The sequence below is a fragment of the Notolepis coatsorum genome (genome assembly GCF_963971535.1).
Source record: "Notolepis coatsorum genome assembly, chromosome: 17".
NCBI classification, from domain to species: domain Eukaryota; kingdom Metazoa; phylum Chordata; class Actinopteri; order Aulopiformes; family Paralepididae; genus Notolepis; species Notolepis coatsorum.
Genome location: NC_140181.1, coordinates 10,838,691 through 10,856,236, shown reverse-complemented (window position 1 = coordinate 10,856,236; position 17,546 = coordinate 10,838,691). Strand labels below are relative to the sequence as shown.

General features: G+C 43.3%; 2 protein-coding genes across 3 annotated transcripts in view; both read right to left on the bottom strand.

The window, feature by feature from the left end:
* Window positions 1-1,905, bottom strand: part of itih6 (inter-alpha-trypsin inhibitor heavy chain family member 6) — an 80,416-nt gene extending 78,511 nt beyond the window's left edge. Inside the window, exon 1 of the mRNA XM_084334064.1 lies at window positions 1,398-1,905. Within this exon, the coding sequence (XP_084190190.1) occupies window positions 1,398-1,514 (117 nt within the window). The 5' untranslated portion in view covers window positions 1,515-1,905. The remainder of the gene's footprint in view (window positions 1-1,397) is intronic.
* Window positions 1,906-2,769: 864 nt separating this feature from the next.
* Window positions 2,770-17,546, bottom strand: part of pfkfb1 (6-phosphofructo-2-kinase/fructose-2,6-biphosphatase 1) — a 48,920-nt gene continuing 34,143 nt past the window's right edge. For both annotated transcript variants that reach the window (XM_084333902.1, XM_084333901.1), the window contains 7 exons: window positions 13,592-13,799; window positions 11,874-12,020; window positions 9,583-9,687; window positions 8,830-8,959; window positions 7,383-7,445; window positions 6,840-6,904; window positions 2,770-3,761 (listed from right to left, as the gene is read on the bottom strand). In XM_084333902.1, the coding sequence (XP_084190028.1) occupies window positions 3,702-3,761; window positions 6,840-6,904; window positions 7,383-7,445; window positions 8,830-8,959; window positions 9,583-9,687; window positions 11,874-12,020; window positions 13,592-13,799 (778 nt within the window). In that variant the 3' untranslated portion in view covers window positions 2,770-3,701. The remainder of the gene's footprint in view (window positions 3,762-6,839; window positions 6,905-7,382; window positions 7,446-8,829; window positions 8,960-9,582; window positions 9,688-11,873; window positions 12,021-13,591; window positions 13,800-17,546) is intronic.

Below are 17,546 nucleotides of genomic sequence, written 5' to 3'. Positions count from 1 at the left end.
GGGAAAGCCTGGTCCTAAGCCTGTAATGTGGAGGTCATTTATGCTCCAACAGTAGTTAAATGTAAACAGACTGCCCCCCAAAGGCAATTTGATTTAGAATTTTATGTGCAATGCTAAGGGCCTCATGGGTAATGTCTAAAACGTGTGATGGCGGCTGCTTTTACGATCTAAAGTACGCATTAATGGCAAACAAAGTTTGCACAAGTTGAAAATACGATATGAAAAGTGACTTTCTCCTGTACCTATACGCCAACATTATCCAAATACTATATTTTGTTTTCAAATAGATGCCTCCTTTTTTGTGTGTATAATCTCCACAATCTGTGAGGTGAAGGTTGGGTCTAGATTTGTGTGTCAAAATAGTCTGAATCAAAGCCATTCATGAATGGAGGCGAACCGGAGCTGGACATAAACGCCCCACTGTACACCGGGGGAGGCAGCGTGGCTGGGGTGCACATGGTCATTCTGCACACAAATCATTGCTGTGTCAATACATTACCGCACATCCTGGAGATTGCTGGGAATTTAACATAAATAAAAAGCTTTAGGGGTGGACTGGAAACCTTACAACTATAATATATATATATATATATATATATATATATATATATATATATATATATATATATATATATATATATATATATATATATATATATATATATATATATATATATATATATATATATATATATATATATATATATATATATATACATACATACATATATATAAAGTAAAGTGTTTATACCTGCACGTGGAGCCACTGTTTTGATGAGATCTGCGTTATTATCATAAAATCTAGCCTACCAGATCCCATTTTCAAAAAATAAAATAAAAAATGGCTTTTGTATTTTTTTACGTGTAGAAAAAAATGCAATAGTAACCTACCTATACACTTTAACCCTTTCACTGCCACACTACCAAAGGGTTAACTCTTTCACTGCGACAATACAGAAGGTTAACCCTTTCACAACCACACTACAGAAGGTTAACCCTTTCACTACCACACTACAGAAGGTTAACCCTTTCACTACCACACTACAGACGGTTAACCGTCTGTGTGGTAGTGAAATATTAACTTTCTGTAGTGTGGTAGTGAAAGGATTAACGCCATGTGTGAGTGACTTGAGGTTTGAGATCCTTTGAGTTTTTTGGAGGGGAAGGGGGGGGGGGGGGGGGGGGGGTTAAATTAACAAGTGGCTAGCCTATGTATTATTTATTTTTATTTTTTTACAACACTCTATACAGAATGATCCGGTAATGAGGGGTGTGTAAAAGAAAATAGAGGAATATCATGCAAAACTCAAATAGACGTCCTGATATCAGGGTGATATGCTTCCTTTATTTTTTTTATATAATATATACTATTATGTTGGAATAAGACAAAACCTCACCTGTAAAAAGACACTCTTGACCCCCAGGCGCGCCTCATATTCCCCCGACAATCCATCTTGTGCGTAAAGAGCGACGATTAATAAGATGCATTGAATGTTTAAAGTCATTTTGCCCATGATGATAATAAAACAGCTTTATTATGCTCCAAAATGATGAATCGGCGAGTCCCCCCGGTCAGCAGTGGTCTCTCACGTTGCCAGGGTGAATGCAGCGCCTACACAGGCTACTATACATACGTGTGAGAAAGCTGTGCAAACCTCACATTTTACACAAGTTATTTCTGCAAGGGGCACTCTCTCTCTCTCTCTCCCCTCCCTCCCTCGGCTTAATCTAAACGGTCGGAAACCACTGTGGTGGTGATGATGATAAAATAATGGCAGGATGCTCGGAACAGTGAAGAACGCAACATCTGTGTCAGGTCATCGGATGGCGAAGAAGAGTTACGAGCCCAGAGAGGTTCAGGGAGAAGAGAGTTGATCGAGTCCCGCTGAGTTTGACAGAGTTGCCCTCCTTCGCCTGTGCCGCTGCACGCACACTGGAAACTTCACGGACTGCTGCCACCGGAGAGCATGAGAAATGACGAGTTATTAACCCATGAATGTCGACTATTTGTAAGAAAAACACCTCTCTCCCTCTCGCCCCCCCCTCTCCCTCTTTCTCTCCCTCCCCCTCCCTCGCCTCTCTCCCCCTCTCGTCCCCTCCTCTCCCTCTTTCTCTCCATCTCCCTCACCTCTCTCTCCCCCTCCCTCACCTCTCTCCCTCTCTCGCCCTCTCCCCCTCTCTCGCCCCCTCCTCTCCCTCTTTCTCTCCATCTCCCTCACCTCTCTCTCCCCCTCCCTCACCTCTCTCTCTCGCCCTCTCTCCCCCTCTCTCGCCCCCTCCTCTCCCTCTTTCTCTCCATCTCCCTCACCTCTCTCTCTCCCTCTCCCCCCCACCTCTCTCCCATTTAGAACTGCCTGTTTTTTCCCCCTTCCCTCCTCCTTTGAGTGAATTATGTTCAGTTATCTGAATTATTTCCAAATGTGGGCTTCATTTTCTCTGAATGTTCGTAAACAAAGACTCACTCTGTTGGCAGGGAGTCACAGACAAGGGCTGATGGGGGGGCAATTTAGTTAACTCTTTGTTAACTTAAGATAATACGAAAGCCATCAAAACACTCACAATGACACAAGTCAACGTTGTCAACCCAAGCCACACAGGGCAATTATTTTTAATGTGAAATGTTGTGAGTCTGAATACAAGACACGATTGGTTCTGTCGGTCAAGTAATCCCGCCCCCCCCCCCAGACTATATTTTATTTCCTTATAGTAAACACAGTGTGACACAGTATGACAGTATCATTAAGTCTGACAGCCAAGTAGGCTATACCTATATGTGACACAATTGATTTTACATCCACTTTCTGTTTGGGTACTATCCATGGTGCTGATTCCTACTTACAGAGTAATTACATCACCAACAAAGTCACTCTATAGGCTACACACATAGATATGAACTATGTACAACTCGACCACAACAGTGTTGAGACATTCGTTTCCTGTTTCCGCTTTCCTCTCTGCCTCAATAACATGCGGCACACTTAACCGAGTCCTTGGCACCGTCAAACAATGTCATACATGTCTCTAAAAAAGAGACATTACAGTCAGACGACTAAAGACCGACAGAGACAAACAATAACAGAACTATGGGTTACAGTATTAGTCCTTCTCTAAGGCATTCCAAAGAGAAGCTGAAAGCAGTCCATGTGTTGTTGTTTTCACATATGGGACAGGCGATAGGATTGATTCACATATGGGACAGGCGATAGGATTGATTCACATATGGGACAGGCGATAGGATTGATTCACATATGGGACAGGCGATATAGGATTGGTTCATATGGGACAGGCGATATGATTGGTTCATATGGGACAGGCGATATAGGATTGGTTCATATGGGACAGGCGATATGATTGGTTCGTTTCCGTCTCCTCCAAGGTTCTCCCGTTTACTCCCGTTCTCTCCTCTGGCTGTCGCTCTGTCGCTCTGCTTTGCGTACGCCGAGGTATACGAGCTGGGATTTTGATATCACTTGAAGCTTTAACACGATTTTACGACTTCACGATCGCCCGCCCGACCACCCCCCTTGGGTTTCCTCCACTTGGTTTCTTCCTATTAAGGTTAGGGTCACTTAGGGTCAAGCCAGGTCAGGAGGCGCCGTTCCATGGTGACGTGGCGCCTGTGAAGATATGCTACTGTAATAACGGGGGGCTGTATGAACGTGACTTGACATCATCAGAGTCCATATCTCCTCCGACGCTCTTCATATGTGGTCGGGGGCGGTCTGCAGAGCGTCCTCCTCGTTTCTGTCCACGTCCACGTTCTGTGAGAGCGACAGGTAAAGTAAAGTACAGTTTATTTAGCATCTTTCACAGAGCAGAGTCACACAAACAGGACCATAAAATAGTAGAAAAACAAACAATCAAACATAAGCCATAAAGGCCGTAAAAACAAAGTGCTTTTTAAAAAGGTATCAACAGAGGCCGCAGATCGTATATATAGCGTGTTCCGCGATGTCGGAGCAGTCATTTCAAAGGAACGATGGCCTTTAGTTTTAAGCGGTGAGCGAGGGACGACCAGTGGGCTCTGATCAGAAGACCTCAGTGACCTACTGGTGAGATATGGATTAATCAGAACAACCAGTAAGAGACCTCAGTGACCTACTGGTGAGATATGGATTAATCAGAACAACCAGTAAGAGACCTCAGTGACCTACTGGTGAGATATGGATTAATCAGAACAACCAGTAAGAGACCTCAGTGACCTACTGGTGAGATATGGATTAATCAGAACAACCAGTAAGAGACCTCAGTGACCTACTGGTGAGATATGGATTAATCAGAACAACCAGTAAGAGACCTCAGTGACCTACTGGTGAGATATGGATTAATCAGAACAACCAGTAAGAGACCTCAGTGACCTACTGGTGAGATATGGATTAATCAGAACAACCAGTAAGAGACCTCAGTGACCTACTGGTGAGATATGGATTAATCAGAACAACCAACAACAACAGAAGGACAACAGAAGACAATAAAAAGACTAGAGGACAACATAAGACTAGAGGACAATAAAAGACTAGAGGACAATAAAAGACAAGAGGACAATAAAAGACTAGAGGACAATAAAAGACTAGAGGACAATAAAAGACTAGAGGACAATAAAAGACTAGAGGACAATAAAAGACTAGAGGGCAATAAAAGACTAGAGGACAATAAAAGACTAGAGGACAATAAAAGACTAGAGGACAACAGACGACTAGAGGGCAATAAAAGACTAGAGGACAATAAAAGACTAGAGGACAATAAAAGACTAGAGGACAATAAAAGACTAGAGGACAATAAAAGACTAGAGGGCAATAAAAGACTAGAGGACAACAGAAGACTAGAGGACAACAGAAGACTAGAGGACAACAAAATACTAGAGGACAATAAAATACTAGAGGACAATAAAAGACTAGAGGACAACAGAAGACTAGAGGACAACAGAAGACAAGAGGACAATAAAAGACTAGAGGACAACAGAAGACTAGAGGACAATAAAAGACTAGAGGACAACAGAAGACTAGAGGACAACAGAAGACAAGAGGACAACAGAAGACTAGAGGACAACAGAAGACTAGAGGACAACAGAAGACTAGAGGACAACAGAAGACTAGAGGACAACAGAAGACTAGAGGACAACAGAAGACAAGAGGACAACAGAAGACAAGAGGACAATAAAAGACTAGATGACAATAAAAGACTAGAGGACAACAGAAGACAAGAGGACAACAGAAGACTAGAGGACAACAGAAGACTAGAGGACAACAGAAGACTAGAGGACAACAGAAGACTAGAGGACAATAAAAGACTAGAGGACAACAGAAGACAAGAGGACAACAGAAGACTAGAGGACAATAAAAGACTAGAGGACAATAAAAGACTAGAGGACAACAGAAGACTAGAGGACAACAGAAGACTAGAGGACAATAAAAGACTAGAGGACAATAAAAGACTAGAGGACAATAAAAGACTAGAGGACAATAAAAGACTAGAGGACAACAGAAGACTAGAGGACAACAGAAGACTAGAGGACAACAGAAGACAAGAGGACAACAGAAGACTAGAGGACAACAGAAGACAAGAGGACAACAGAAGACTAGAGGACAACAGAAGACTAGAGGACAACAGAAGACAAGAGGACAACAGAAGACTAGAGGACAACAGAAGACAAGAGGACAACAGAAGACTAGAGGACAACAGAAGACAAGAGGACAACAGAAGACTAGAGGACAACAGAAGACTAGAGGACAACAGAAGACAAGAGGACAACAGAAGACAAGAGGACAATAAAAGACTAGAGGACAATAAAAGACTAGAGGACAACAGAAGACTAGAGGACAACAGAAGACAAGAGGACAACAGAAGACTAGAGGACAACAGAAGACTAGAGGACAACAGAAGACTAGAGGACAACAGAAGACTAGAGGACAACAGAAGACTAGAGGACAACAGAAGACTAGAGGACAACAGAAGACTAGAGGACAACAGAAGACTAGAGGACAACAGAAGACAAGAGGACAACAGAAGACAAGAGGACAATAAAAGACTAGATGACAATAAAAGACTAGAGGACAACAAAAGACTAGAGGACAATAAAAGACTAGATGACAATAAAAGACTAGAGGACAACAAAAGACTAGAGGACAATAAAATACTAGATGACAATAAAAGACTAGAGGACAACAGAAGACTAGAGGACAACAGAAGACTAGAGGACAACAGAAGACAAGAGGACAACAGAAGACTAGAGGACAACAGAAGACAAGAGGACAATAAAAGACTAGAGGACAACAGAAGACAAGAGGACAACAGAAGACTAGAGGACAATAAAAGACTAGAGGACAACAGAAGACAAGAGGACAACAGAAGACTAGAGGACAATAAAAGACTAGAGGACAACAGAAGACTAGAGGACAATAAAATACTAGAGGACAATAAAATACTAGAGGACAATAAAAGACTAGAGGACAACAGAAGACTAGAGGACAACAGAAGACTAGAGGACAACAGAAGACAAGAGGACAACAGAAGACTAGAGGACAACAGAAGACAAGAGGACAACAGAAGACTAGAGGACAACAGAAGACAAGAGGACAACAGAAGACTAGAGGACAACAGAAGACAAGAGGACAACAGAAGACAAGAGGACAACAGAAGACAAGAGGACAATAAAAGACTAGAGGACAATAAAAGACTAGAGGACAATAAAATACTAGAGGACAACAGAAGACAAGAGGACAATAAAAGACTAGAGGACAACAAGAGACAAGAGGACAATAAAAGACTAGAGGACAACAGAAGACAAGAGGACAATAAAAGACTAGAGGACAACCGAAGACGACGGCTGACTAGCTTACCATTGGTTTATCTCTGTGAGTGTTCACTGCTTCCACATTCAGGAAGAATGACTCAATTTTACAACCTATAAAGTGGGAGAACAATAGTGAAAAGTGTGAAGACGTAGTGAAAACCTTCCAGACAACATTTGGATAATATAAATGGTAAATAAAAGAATATCTCACAGCCTATAAAGGAACACTGCAACATTATGGGAAATGCACTTACCATCTTCTCCAGAGTCAGACAAGAAGGCAGATATCAATGTCCTCTCTGTGCGTTCAGTAGAAAGCTATCTGGCCGCGAGCTCAAGCGGGTACGGACCACTAGCCTAGCTTAAAACTCTGGGAGAGATGTTTTTGGCCAGCAGCTACGCTAGCTGGTCCGTATCCGCTTCCATTAATTTGTGCTGAGCTAGGTTCGCTTGCAGCCGGATAGCTTTCTACTGAACGTACAGAGAGGAAACTGGTACCTATCTTATTGCCTGACTCTGGAGATGATGGTATAAGCGCATTTCCCATAATGCTGGCACGTTCCTTCAGGTAGGCAAGAGTGCACTTTACCATAGGCTATTGGTGTGAGCTTGAGAACTGTGTGGAGCGGACATCTTAGGTACGGCAACTGATCTGTGACAGGACAGAAGTGTTATGGAGACAGGAATGTGAGACAGACAAGCCTAATTAAGACAAGATAGTACAACCTGTGTACGTTTTATAAAGGAGAAACTGCCACGGTGTGATTTTCTGGGTTGGGAAGGTCACTTTTAAAATGTCCCCCTTTAATAATTACGCGCTAACGATTGTAATTAATATGCGCAGCACGCAGCGCAGAAGGGAAGCAGAGGTGTCCCCCTGCTGGCTTGTCTAGATAGTAGGCCAGCACGCAGCACAGAAGGGAAGCAGAGAGGACTACCTGCTGGCTTGTCTAGATAGTAGGCCAGCACGCAGCGCAGAAGGGAAGCAGAGAGGACTACCTGCTGGCTTGTCTAGATAGTAGGCCAGCACGCAGCGCAGAAGGGAAGCAGAGAGGACTACCTGCTGGCTTGTCTAGATAGTAGGCCAGCACGCAGCGCAGAAGGGAAGCAGAGAGGACTACCTGCTGGCTTGTCTAGATAGTAGGCCAGCACGCAGCACAGAAGGGAAGCAGAGAGGACTACCTGCTGGCTTGTCTAGATAGTAGGCCAGCACGCAGCGCAGAAGGGAAGCAGAGAGGACTACCTGCTGGCTTGTCTAGATAGTAGGCCAGCACGCAGCGCAGAAGGGAAGCAGAGAGGACTACCTGCTGGCTTGTCTAGATAGTAGGCCAGCACGCAGCGCAGAAGGGAAGCAGAGAGGACTACCTGCTGGCTTGTCTAGATAGTAGGCCAGCACGCAGCGCAGAAGGGAAGCAGAGAGGACTACCTGCTGGCTTGTCTAGATAGTAGGCCAGCACGCAGCGCAGAAGGGAAGCAGAGGTGTCTACCTGCTGGCTTGTCTAGATAGTAGGACAGCACGCAGCACAGAAGGGAAGCAGAGAGGACTACCTGCTGGCTTGTCTAGATAGTAGGCCAGCACGCAGCACAGAAGGGAAGCAGAGAGGACTACCTGCTGGCTTGTCTAGATAGTAGGCCAGCACGCAGCGCAGAAGGGAAGCAGAGAGGACTACCTGCTGGCTTGTCTAGATAGTAGGCCAGCACGCAGCGCAGAAGGGGAGCAGAGGTGTCCCCCTGCTGGCTTGTCTAGATAGTAGGCCAGCATGCAGCGCAGAAGGGGAGCAGAGAGGACTACCTGCTGGCTTGTCTAGAAAGTAGGCCAGCACGCAGCGCAGAAGGGGAGCAGAGAGGACTACCTGCTGGCTTGTCTAGAAAGTAGGCCAGCACGCAGCGCAGAAGGGGAGCAGAGAGGACTACCTGCTGGCTTGTCTAGAAAGTAGGCCAGCACGCAGCACAGAAGGGAAGCGGAGAGGACTACCTGCTGGCTTGTCTAGAAAGTAGGCCAGCACGCAGCACAGAAGGGAAGCAGAGAGGACTACCTGCTGGCTTGTCTAGAAAGTAGGCCAGCACGCAGCGCATGATGGCCTGGTGGCAGACCACCAGGACGTTCTCCTGTCTCTCCAGCTCCATGATGACCGGCTCCAGGCGGTGGACGAGGTCCTCGTAGGACTGGGTCAGAGAGAGAGAGAGAGAGAGAGAGAGAGAGAGAGAGAGAGAGAGAGAGAGAGAGAGAGAGAGAGAGAGAGAGAGAGAGAGAGATGGGGGGGAGGGAGAGACAGAGAGAGAGATGGGGGGGAGGGAGAGACAGAGAGAGAGATGGGGAAGAGGGAGAGACAGATAGAGAGAGAGAGATGAAGGAAGAGGGAGAGAGAGAGAGAGGGAACTTAAAATAATTGTCTAGTTGATTGATTGGTTTTTGATATAGAGCAATAAAATAGACAGCTGGCAATATGACTATGAGAGAGAGAGAGGGAGAGAAACAGAGAAAGAGCAAGAGAGACAGCAAGAAAGAGAGAGAGAGCAAGAGAGATAGAGAGACCAAGAGAAAGAGAGAGCAAGAAAGAGAGATAGAAAGAGAGAGAGATCATCCTATAGGTCAGCAGGGGTATAGTTTTAACTTCCTGCGTCGTCTCTTAGCACCAAAGCAAATGCAATGACGAAAGTATTCTTTATCAATGACAATGATATAGAGATACTATCAGCAAAATATCCCCATTCTTGATGATTCCCAGTACAATAGGATGTGCTGAATGTTACTACTACAGTACGTCCGTTACAGTAAGAGGTCTCACCTCTCCGTTGGGGTACCGGTAGCGATACTTGTCCTGGTCTCTCAGTGCGAACTCCTCTGGGTGATGCTCCTGGATCTCCTCGTAGGTCAGCTCCTCACACACGCCCTGCAGGGAGCGAACCCACTGTTAGAACACTAACGTCACCACGGTAACAGGATGGGGATGTCCGATATTATCGGCCTACCGATATTGGCATAAAAATGTGATATCGGAAAATATCGGTATCGGTTTTCAAAAAAAACTATTTTTTATTAACATTTTTTTTTTTTTACATTTATTTAACCTTTATTTACCCAGGCAAGCAAGTAAGAACAAAGGATTATTTTATTTATTGTCAAAGTATGCATAATGTTGTGTTAATTACATGACAAATGTAATGTTAATTACCTGAAATTATTCAGTTTTTTGGGGGGGAACCCTGCATATATCGGTATCGGTTGATATCGGTTGATATCGGTATCGGAAATTAAGAGTTGGACAATATCGGTATATCGGTATCGGTAAAAAAGCCAATATCGAGCATCCCTAACTTATTATAACTGAATGCAGGCTGTCTTGAGTTATGAAATATAACTGAATGCAGGCTGTCTTGAGTTATGAAATATAACTGAATGCAGGGTGTCTTGAGTTATGAAATATAACTGAATGCAGGGTGTCTTGAGTTATGAAATATAACTGAATGCAGGGTGTCTTGAGTTATGAAATATAACTGAATGCAGGGTGTCTTGAGTTATGAAATATAACTGAATGCAGGCTGTCTTGAGTTATGAAATATAACTGAATGCAGGGTGTCTTGAGTTATGAAATATAACTGAATGCAGGGTGTCTTGAGTTATGAAATATAACTGAATGCAGGGTGTCTTGAGTTATGAAATATAACTGAATGCAGGGTGTCTTGAGTTATGAAATATAACTGAATGCAGGGTGTCTTGAGTTATGAAATATAACTGAATGCAGGGTGTCTTGAGTTATGAAATATAACTGAATGCAGGGTGTCTTGAGTTATGAAATATAACTGAATGCAGGGTGTCTGAGTTATGAAATATAACTGAATGCAGGGTGTCTTGAGTTATGAAATATAACTGAATGCAGAGTATCTGAGTTGTACATAATGTACAGTATGTTATAGCCATAGGTAATATATTTACTTATTGTATAAGTAATATATTTACATTTCGTATCGGTGAAATTCTGAACATATCTTTCAATTGTATGTTCGGTTACATTTACATTTAGTCATTTAGCTGATGCATTATGAATGCATATATAATTCCATGTTGGCTAAAGATATGTAAAACATATACATCGCAGCTGTTGTGAGAAGACCTCGTATCTCCAAACGGCCAAACTTTTCAGGACTGAAGAGAAACAACCACCTAACTGTCCTAATCTCAAACCCCGCCTCTCCTCTCTCGATCCTCCAATCACACCTGTAGCTTCCCTCCTTGTCCGAGGGAAGCAGCAGTTGTGATTGGAGGGTCAAGAAAAGAGCACAGGGATCAGGTCACGTTCAGAATGACACCCACGTATCTTTTGAAGTTATACGTTGGCTTTTGAATGTGTTTCATAGCGTCATGGACCTCCACAACATAGAGAGCCAAGTCAACTTTAAATTCAAGTAAGAGCGTTAAAGGTGGTGTTAGTTTGTTATAATAAGTGGTCTACATGTTAAATAAGTGGTCTACATGTTAAATAAGTGGTCTACATGTTAAAATAAGTGGTCTACATGTTAAAATAAGTGGTCTACATGTTAAATAAGTGGTCTACATGTTAAAATAAGTGGTCTACATGTTAAAATAAGTGGTCTACATTTTTTTATTTGACATGAATAATAGCTCTACATTTTGACAGCCATCACTGATATAGATAGATGTCTGGTCAGTAACTGGGTAAATGGGTCTCCCAGTCCCTCCGCTCAGCAGTAAAAACAAAATACATTTCCTGGTATCCCTTCCCACTTCATCCAATCAGGAGAGAGAACTCCACACTGAAAAAATTGCCTGACAAATTATAAATAAAAACTAGTTTTAAGCAAATGTGTCCTTGAAACAAGTAAAATAATCTACCAGTGCAGTAAGCTAATTTGGCTTGCTAAGATTTCTTGAAATAAGTCAAAAAGAAATCTAGGGTTCTCTCTCCTGATTGGATAACGTGGGAAGGGATACCAGCACATTTATTTTCTGTTTACTGCAGGGCTATTTATCACTTACAGCAGCTATAAAATTACCAAATTGGAGATACAAGGTTTTCACCAGACGACAGTAATGTAATAGTGTATAATATAAACTCACAGCGTCTATCTCATTGAGGGCCTTCCACTGTTCGTACTGGACACCCAGAGCCTCTGCAGTCTGGATGGTCCTCTTCATGTGGCTGGTCCAGACCTTCAGCTCCTTGATCTTCTGGCTCTTGATGAAGGCCCCCAGGGCGATGGCATACTGGAGATAATTAATTATATTATTATTAGATAATAATTGGAAATAATTGGAAAAACATTTTCAAATGATACCCAGATATTCCTTTATGTATGCCGATATTATTATATTATTATAATAATTATATATATTTACATATTATAGGCATACATAAAGGTAGAGCTTCGTGTCATTTGAAAATGTCCCAATTTTTCCAATACCGATACCTGTGATTTAATACAGCTACCTGTGATTTAATACACCTGTGATTTAATACCGATACCTGTGATTTAATACAGCTACCTGTGATTTAATACCGATAGTGATTTAATACAGATACCTGTGATTTAATACCAATACCTGTGATTTAATACAGCTACCTGTGATTTAATACAGATACCTGTGATTCAATACTGATACCTGTGTGATTTAATACAGCTACCTGTGATTTAATACAGATACCTGACCTGTGATTCAATACTGATACCTGTGATTCAATACTGATACCTGTGATTTAATACCAATACCAAAACGATACTTTCTTCCGATACCTTTACTTTGCAGAGTCATGTCCTCCCCCCGAGAAGTGCGTCCTTGCACGTTCTTTCGTCCATGGGCGCACTTTCCCAGGGGTTAAGGAAGTGAGATCCCGCCCCCATCGCTACATGAACCTGGATGCCTGTTATTTTTCTACAACGGAGTTCGGCGATTTGCGAATCTGATTGGCCAGTGTCATTTCTGGTCATGTGACATGTATCACAGGGCAGTGAGATCCCACCGCTATCACCAATGTAACCGAGTGGATCTGAACCTGGGACCATAGGATCCACAGGTGGCCGCACTAACCAGCTGAGCTATTAAATGGTCAATGCTGGTTGACTGCGACCGACTCATCCGTAGTTTACATTACATTACATTATCTTTAGGGCTGGGGCTTTATCGCATTCATTTCGATTAATTAACTACAGAAAGAATTAAAAGTAAAAAGAATTGATGCATTTAATCGCATGATGATTTTTCTTTATTGTGTAAGAAACTACTGTAAGAATGTTACCTTTCAAAGGAGACCAGACTCATGCATGTGCTATAAAGTATAATAAATCGCAAATAACTTTTTTTCTTAGGTCTGGTTTGTTCATAAAAAAAATTTAAATAAGAGAAATTGAGATCAATCAAGAGTAATTTTTTTTTTCAATTGTCAACTGTTCTGGAATGTACTTGAAAGTACTGCGTTTTACTTTTACCTCGAAAGTGCTTGAGTTTACAAAAGGTCCTTTGTGCTATATATATATTATTCCAAAAATGGCTGCACTTTGTTAAAAATCGCATTGATCTGTTGGTCTGTGTAGTTAGTAGCTAATACAGGACTTTGCTGCTTAAACGTATGTATAATGTACATTATATTCATTGATTCCCTCGTACACCAAAATTTATTTCAATTGAAAAATGTTGCTTTGCAATTATTGATATGCGATTAAAATGTGATTAATTTAGATTAATTAACTATAAAGTCTCGAATTAATTCGATTCAAATGTTCAATCGTGTCCCACCACTAATTATGGTATCTTATCTCGTCTTCCCGCGGTCCACCGACCTGCTGGCCCTGAGGGGACAGGCCCGAGTCGCCCCCGATGCGCCCCAGCAGGTTGAGTTCGCTCTCCCCATGGCGGCTCAGGTAGATGCAGCGCGGCGTGACGTGGATGTTCATCAGGTAGTAGACGATGCGGCTCTGGATGTGGTCCTGGACGCGGTTCACCAGGTACGTGATGCCCAGGTTGAAGATCTTGATGTAGGAAAGCTTCCTGTTGTTGTTTAAAAAAAAATACAAAAAAGATGAATTAGGGCCCAGGGTACAAATATAAAAGATGTTATTTCATCCCTTATGTTTTTTTTTTTTTTTTTTTTTATTTATTATCTTTTCCCCCCCTCCTTTTTCCGAATTTTCTCCCATCCCACTGTTAGTCGTTATGCCAATTCCCAACCCCCTTCCTGGTTGTTGCGCACCCCCCCCCCCCCCCCCCCTACTGTTAGTCCGGAAGGCCGGAGACTATCACATGCTTTCCTCCGACACATGCGCAGCCAGCCGGCAGCCAGCCTGGCAGCGCAGACTCTCACTGGGAGAGTGTAACGTGTGGAAGGTCACACTACCTCCCTCCAGATCCCTCCCTCGCTGTGCAGGCGCCCCGATCGAACTGTAGGAGTCGCTGTTTACAACGACCAGGACCCACCCACCAGCTTTCCCACCCGCTAACACTGCCAATTGTGTTAGTATGAGCGACCAGCCAAGCTGGTAGCAACACCGAGAGCTGGGCTCGCACCCAGCGTCTCCTGCGTTGGTGGCGAGTGCCTTGCCCACTACACCACCTAGCCGCTTCATCCCTTATGTTGAAGAATCCCTTTTGGTCACCCCAAACAATAGCTTAGTTCACACCTATAGCTGAGAGGCCAAAGGCTACAGCCCCCACCGCGCTCTGTACTTAATGGCTGCATCTAGCTTAGCACAATGAATGGAGCGGACATGGCCGGTTAGCCTAGGCATTGTCCAACTAACACCTTTCCCGAAGGCTAACCGGCCATGTCCGCTTCCATTCATTGTGCTAAGCTAGGCTAACCTGCAGCCAGATAGCTTTCTACTGAACGCACAGAGAGGAGATTGGTATCTATCTTCTTGTCTCTCTCTGGAGAAGACGGTAAGCAAATTTTCCAAAATGTTGGCGTGTTCCTTTAAGATCAACCGTCTCTTCTTCAGTGTCTCATAGCTGGCCAGGATGAGAGCCCTCCTCTCATTGATTGATTGATTGATTGATTGATTGATTGATTGATTGATTGATTGATTTGATTGATTGATTGAAAACTTTATTAACAGATTGCAGAATGGGTACAATACAGTACAGCTCAATACACACAATTGTTAAGGGGATGCAGACCAGAGAAAGACTTTCATCTTGTTTACATCAGGGTCCCCCATTTTCAATTCATCAGGACATATATGACATACATGACATACAGATAGTCAGTACTGCTACATCTATACATTTATGACATACCAGATTTGCAAATACAGTACTGTTTGTGATACAGAAGGAGTCAAGAAAAGGGAGTATATACATTTGACGTAGAAACTGTACATTGGAGGAGGTTGGGTGGGGGGGGTTGTGTACATTGGGATATTGACAACCATACTGGGTAATTTACATTGGAGGTGGTTGGGGGGGGGGGGGCACACTGTATAAACAAGCAAAACTGTACATTGAGGGGGGGGGGAGGAGACACTGTACAAACAAACAAAATTGTACATTGGACTATTGACAAAACCATACTAGGTAAATGACTGTACATTGGAGGGGGTTGGGTTAGGATATTTACAGGGGCCAGTGTTGAATTGCAGTCTCCCGTAGGTGTCCCTTGAGAGAGGTTTTGAAAGTGGGTAGTGATCTACATTCCTTTACAGCTTTGGGTAGGGCGTTCCACATTGATGTGGCATAATTGCGAAACGTGTTTAGTCCCTTATTTGAGCCGAATCTGGGTTTAACATGATTTGTGGAGCTCCCTCTGGTGTTGTGATCGTGGTATTCACTGACCTTTGGGAAGTATTTTGACATGTACATGGGTACCTTGGTCGTGTAGTGTATCTTGTAGACCAGGCCCATTGCAAGTTGCTGTACTCTGTCGTCTACTCTAAGCCATCCTAGGTTGTCAAAGTGGGCAGGGGTGAGGTGGGTTCTAGGAGTAAGGTCAAGCAGTAGTCTGACCAGTTTGTTTTGAGATGTTTGTAATTTTGTTTTTAGCGCCTTTGAGGTGCTTTGGTACCATGAGGTGCAAGCATAGTCGTAGTACCCCTGAATGAGTGCTCCTGCCAGAGTCTTCAGGGTATTCTTGTTTACCAGAGAGGAGATCCGGTACAAGAATCGAGTTCGTTGGTTGACTTTTTTTTATTACATTGGATGCCATTTTGTCACAGGAGAGATTAGCCTCTAGGATGGAACCCAGGTAGGTAATTTCATCTTTCCTTGTGACAATATTGTCACCCACTGTAACTGAGAAGCCGTCGGTCTTGCTGAGTTTGTTATTTGAACCGAAGAGAATGGACTCTGTTTTGCCCATGTGTAATGATAGTTTGTTATCAGCGAGCCATATGCAGATTCTGCCTAGTTCCGAGCTGAGGGTTTTTTCAACCTGTAACTTGTTCTTGTCAGAGACCAGCAGGGCTGAGTCGTCCGCAAACAGGAACAAGTTGCAGTCACAAGCTGACGACATGTCATTTGCATAAATTAGGAACAGTAGCGGTCCTAGTATGCTTCCTTGTGGAACACCACAGCTCACTGTGAGGGGGGGGGATAGGGTACCGTTTACCTCCACCATCTGTTCCCTCCCCTCAAGGTACGATTGCATCCAGCTCACTGATAGACTATCAAAACCAATTGCTTTTAGCTTGTCAATCAGAATGGAGTGATTGACCGTGTCAAAGGCCTTTTGTAGGTCCAGCATGACCATGCCGCAGTATTTGCCTGCGTCCACCTCTTGTTTGATGTGGTCATTCAAATAGAGAAGGCATGTGTCAGTGGAGTGGGATGTTCTGAAGCCAGATTGGAATTCGTAGATTAGATTTTTTTCCGCTAGGTACTTTTCGACCTGTTCGTAGACTATTTTTTCCATGACTTTCGAGATGGAGGTGAGAATAGAAACAGGGCGGTAGTTGCCTGGGTCTAATTTGCTGCCCTTTTTGTGCAGAGGGGTCACCCTCGCAATTTTGAAGTCCTTGGGGACGTGTCCCTGTTTTATGGAGAGGTTTATTATGTGTGTGATGATTGGGGTGATGGCGGCTGCTGAGTCTCTGAGGAATTTGGAGGGGATGTTGTCATGGCCAGTGGCCTTGTTAGGTTGGAGGGCGCTCAGTTTATTGAGTACCTCATCTGTTGTTACCATTTCCAGCTTGAAGTCGTCCTTGCGGACCCCTAGGTTTTTGTAGTAAGCTACTATGTGTTCTACCCCATAAAGCCCTGAGTGGGAGGGTAGTTTGTTTACCAGTGTTGTGGCTATGTTTGTGAAGAAAATGTTTAAGTAATTGGCTACATCCAGCTTGTCTGTGATGAGCGTGTTGTCCGTTTTTATGTTTATGTTTGAGAATCTGGTTTTAAGTTTTTTACTGCATCCTAGTTGATTATTGAGTAATTTCCAAAGTTCATGTGGTTTGTTTTTGTTTTCCTCAGTTTTGTCATTGATGAAATTCTTTTTTGCAGTTTTGATCATGGAGTTTACGTCGTTTCTTAATCTGTTTCTTTCTAGTTTGAGTTCAGTCACGTGGGCTTGGAGTTCACTGCTCGTGCTTTTAGTAAGCTTTGACTGACTTTTACGAAACTCAGAGCATTTTTTGTCTCTGGTTTTCATAGCGGCCAGTATTTCGGAGTGCATCCACGGCTCAGCGCGATTTTTTACCCTGGTGGTTCTTAGGGGGGCCATGTCGTTTAGTATTGCTGAGAATTTGGTTTTGAAACCAAGCCATGTTTCTTCAACCAGTGTACCATTGAGTTCATCTGACCAGTCCAGAC